Consider the following 5137-nt stretch of genomic DNA (forward strand, 5'->3'; position numbering starts at 1 on the left):
TAACTGCATAAGATTTATTGACCTTTGGTCTTGAAATTTATGGAAAGGTCAAAGGTCAAGGTCATTCAAAAACTGAGAAATTGAGCTTTTTTATATCTCTCTTGTCTTTCAACATATACTTAATGTCTATGCATAATTAATATGTACTCTTAATACTGTTTCAAGGACTTCATTCTTGTTCCCTAACATTAACCCTTTTAAAAGTTATTGCCCCTTGTGCGAAAAACCTTGTTATCGCTACTCCTCCAAAACTGTAGTTCTTAGAGACACCAAACCTTCACTAATATCATGAGGGTCTTTACACGGTGTAGTACCTAAACGGTTGCTATCGGAAAAAAAACGCGTTCATTACTGCTATCCGAAAATTGAGCGGCTGCTATTGGAAAAAAATGGAGGAAATGGTAAGCAATTTTCTTCGCTGGGTGAACAAAAAGATAAATTATTCAATTATTATGGTTTAACTGATTTGTGATGTACCTCTTACGGAACCTTACTGATAGTAAGGAAGTGATTTATTTATTTAATTTTGTAATTTGATAAAAGATTGATGTTTTTTAAGCGAATAATTGTCGACAGCTTTCGGACACACGTGCATACAAGTGAGAAAAAGTACCTCCTTGGCATTAAAATATGGTTTTTTTTAAAAAAGTGAATCGGCAGATTTTTATAAATTTGTATGGCGAATTGCTTAATCGCAAGAATTGCCTATACTTTTATTATTTTAAAGAACTAAAGCATTTTTTTTTTACGAAAAACATATGTTACGGCTGCTATTAGACAACAACACCGGTTTCTTTCGGAAATAAAAAATTTTTTCTTTATCAAATTTCAAGTTTTATTCAATTGGGGTATATGAATACAAATATTTAATAATACAAAATTTTAACATATAAACAAGAATGCATGATTGAATGAGTGGCACTATATATTATTTACAATGCACATACATGTATACTTCAAAACATTTTTGTATAGAAGGCCTATTCTCATACAAAATAAAATAACATCAATATACTCAAGTTTCGAGATTATCTCCCTTTGCATGCTCTTGCGTTGCTGAGGCCGGGAAGTTTCGTTGTCGTATGTCACAGTCAGTTTTCTAGTATATATTATGATATATTGTTCTAAAAAATATTTTTTTTACCATAAGATTGATTATTAATTTAACTAATACTTGTGTTACAAAGTTTATACAAGCGATCTTATACAGATGCATGCATGTTTAGCAGGCTTTGAAGGTGATGTACAGTTATGTGCCAAAAGTGAAGATAATTTTATTTTTTCTATTTTAGTACTTATTTGTAGTGATCTAAATATTACTGCTAATCAGATAAAAAAATATTGTTCTTATCGACTATATGACAACTATTTCTTTGATAATCAAGATAAAATTAATCAAGAAATGTCATACTAGTGATTTTACAAAATTGTGTTTTCAATGAAATATACAGAGAAAAAAGTAAATTTATCATCATTTTTGGCACATATCTGTAAATATTAATTAAAACAGGTCCGTAAAGAAAACCAAAAAACATACACCCCATTTACATGTATATAGGAATGGTTTATTGTAGATATTCAAAAGCCTGTTACCCCCCCCCCCCCTTTTATTCCAAAAAAATCTGCTTGTCAATGTTTATAGACTTTTTAATGATTTTATTTCAATTATTCATTTGCACCCCCTTTTTTCTGCATTTCAAAAATTCATATATCGTCCGGCTATCTACCAAAAGTAATGCGGATCCGGGGGGGGGGGGGGGGGGGGGGGGGGGGTGGTTGCATAGTTATAATTGTTTATCTCATGGATTGGATATAAATCACATATGTATACATGTATAAATTATCCTACCTACTTAATGATAATAACGATGTTATTTTACATATTTTTAGAATTTTTCATCTGAAATGTCAATTCTTGGAGTTGAATTCATTAAAGAGGGAATTGAATCCCATGTAGAAGAGACATTAGATGCAGCCTCAACATCAAAACCAATTAGTTCCTACGATGACGATTTCACAAGCAGCGATAGTGTTGAACTAGCAACAGAAACAGTAGAAGTGGTGGACACCAATAACAATAATAAATTTAATTGCAACTACTGCAGTAAAACATATTCTACACTAACAAGCTACAATAGACACAAAGTATTACACACTGGAGAAGGCCACCAATGTAATACATGTCACAAAATATTTTATTCGAGATTTGATTTAAGAGATCATGTATTGACACAGGATGATGAGAAGCATTTCCGGTGCAATATTTGCACCAAGGCTTTCCAAACAAGAGGTGGATTAAATTCGCATAAACGAATGCATACAGCAGACTACAAATATATCTGTGACCACTGTGGTGAAGGTTTTATTTACAAAAGTAACTTTGAGGGACACAAAGCAAGGCACGAAAATTTAGCACCTTTTCAGTGCAATGTTTGTAACAAAGGATTCAGATATAAAAGCAGTCTATCTAGGCATGGTTGTGGATTCATTAAAAAATTTAGTTGTGACAGTTGTGGGCAAAAATTTAAAGCTAAGCGGTACTTAATGGACCATCTTCGTGCTCACATTAATCCCGAACGTTACCAATGTTCGAAGTGTGGAACTTGCTTTAAATACAGAGGATCTTTTCACAAACATAGAAAACAAACTGGACACAAGTAGAAAACAAACAGGACACAAGTGAGATCAAGTTTAAATTCTACACTTGTGAGAATGTTAGTATTAAAGCCTTTACTTGGAAATCTTCATAATGAAAAGTTTTTTCCCCTTTAGTTACTCAACAGAGTTGAAAGTCTGTGTCTTACAAATGAATATTATTTTTTAGTTTAAGTGATTTAACTATGCACACAAGTAGTGTTCACTGTTAATTAAAGAAAAAAATAAACGTAAAAAAAATCAGTTTTGAAAATTACATGTACAACCAAAACTAAAATTTGCATGTTTTATTTTTAAATGTTTGCAAAGAGTGCAGAATAAACTTTACAAACATGGTATTAAATCAGTCTTGTTTGGGTTTTCATTACAAAAACACATTTCATATTCTACCATTGAAAATGTTAAGGATGATTTTCCTGCAGAGGAATACCTAAACGCGTCGTCGGTAAAATCTTGATTCGTCACACTTATGATGTTGACGAACTGGAAGGCATCCTCTAGATACACCACTAGGTTGTGATATATCAGATCGCTTTGACTTCAGTTGTCGCTTTCCAAACAGCTCAGGGGCATCGAATGCATGGTTTCTAGAAAATAGAATTATTGGATAGTTATATTTATAACCAATTTTAGAAAATAATAAGGACCAGGTCACTTTTTCAAAAGGAAAAGTGAGACTGAGATCAAAAGTGAGCTTGTCTAACTTTTATGGCCCACATGCCAGCATTCGTAATTCGTCTGAACTTATTACCGTATAGCGGGTCTTTTTGGCGGGTGTAAAATTTGGCGTTTTGCCTGCTGAAAGGTACCCCAATAATTTTGGCGTAATTTATTTTAGCGGACACAGGTTTTCATCTCTTTACCGATGAACACTAAGAAGACTAAATTAACTATTGTCTCACTATTTCAGCGATTAAAATTTTAGCGGGCCGCCCTCAAAATAAGCCAAAATTAGCACCCCGCTAAAATAACCCGCTATACGGTATTTGATTAAAGTTTTATACATGTACCTTGGTGATATCAATGACACAGGCCTCAGGTAGCAAATCTCTTGAACTTCATTTTGTTCAAATGTATGATATAAAGGTTCCATCAGTTTCTCATTGGGGTACACAGACTTCCGTGTGGTGCAGATATGGAATGCTCTGTGCAGATTCCGTGTAATTTAATCACATGTATTTAAATCTGTGTGATTGACATTTATAAAATATTATATTTTGGATTCTGTTTACATATAGCGAGAGAGAGAGAGAGAGAGAGAGAGAGAGAGAGAGAGAAATGTAAGAATGGATGTATACCTGTCCGATGGATCACATCGATAGTGCTGCATCTCTGTAACATTAGCCATGAGGCGTGGGACACTAACAGCTTTCGGACATCCAAGCTTTGTTGGTTCCAGCTCGCTTAATTCACCAAAGAATGTTTCATTTACAAGAGATGAAAGTGATCTCTGATTATAAGATTGTCCTTTCACAATACTGTACAACTGAATAGATGTATCTATTCTCTGGAGAAAACCCTCGTACATTACTTTTGGGAATCCTTTGACATACATCCCCGGTGGAGGAAAAACTCCAAAATCAACATCCCTCAGCAAAAAGGATTTCAGGTCAAGTTTTCGTTGAATTCTTTCTACGGCAGAAATACCTCCTGAGTCTTCAGATTCGTACCATCGACGAATAAGGCTGCAAAAGTCTGCTTCTGTAGAAAACGCAAGATTTCGCATTTCATCTTCAACAGCTTTTGAAAATGTCCTTTTCGCAAAGGCATTATTTTGTTTATCCACCAAGTCAACAACGATAGCATTACTGATAATGGAGTTGTTGTTCTCTGCTACTCTATGCCATGCCTCCTTCCGTACACCAAGCAAGCCATCTTTACACACCTTACAGCGAAGATTTACTAACAAATGGTGGGCGTCCAAACACTTTGGCTCAATTTGTTGTCTCTCTTCGTTGAATTCGGGAAAAGAGAACCACATGGTTGTGCCTACATTCTCGATCCTTGTGTGAAGCTGAAATGTGAATTGTCCCCCCATTCATCATATCTTGTGTCATAAATCAAAGCTGCTATTGTATTATTTAATCGCTCTTTTGGTATTTTGGTTGAGCTTGAGCGGACAATAACAGAGGCAAAATATTTGAGGGGCATCATTTTTCTTACTTTCCTCTCCCATGTGTCATCTTCGTTCTCACTAAACATTTTTTTAATTTGTTTTGCCTTTTCATCCCGCGAGCATGATTTTTTAAATCTTATTCCAAATTTATAATGTAGCTCTTTTGTTGCTTCAATGACTACATTCATTTCTTCATGCTGCATTTTCATGAGTAATAGTCTGTTGACTAAAGCTTCTTATAGTCCATCAGTTGTTTTGTTTGACCATTTCTTCACAATGTTCTTGTTTGAGTGAGTTTTTAGATTATGAAGAATTGTTTCGATTATTTTTTCAGGTACTTGTGGAATGACAGTCTGAAGGCAAGTA

General features: G+C 34.2%; 1 protein-coding gene across 1 annotated transcript; it reads right to left on the reverse strand.

The window, feature by feature from the left end:
• Nucleotides 1-3139: 3139 nt before the first annotated feature.
• LOC134230546 (uncharacterized) lies at nucleotides 3140-4857 on the reverse strand (the record flags this gene model as incomplete). The annotated part of the gene is made up of 4 exons (XM_062712379.1): nucleotides 4819-4857; nucleotides 3954-4669; nucleotides 3666-3800; nucleotides 3140-3242 (listed from the first exon to the last, which is right to left on the reverse strand). Coding segments are annotated over exons 1-4 (993 nt in total), but the record flags the coding sequence as incomplete, so codon positions are not given.
• Between the last annotated feature and the right edge of the window lie 280 nt (nucleotides 4858-5137).

The sequence above is a fragment of the Saccostrea cucullata genome, unplaced genomic scaffold (assembly GCF_032062105.1).
Source record: "Saccostrea cucullata isolate Sc308-1 unplaced genomic scaffold, CSIRO_AGI_Scuc_v1 ctg14401, whole genome shotgun sequence".
NCBI lineage: Eukaryota > Metazoa > Mollusca > Bivalvia > Ostreida > Ostreidae > Saccostrea > Saccostrea cuccullata.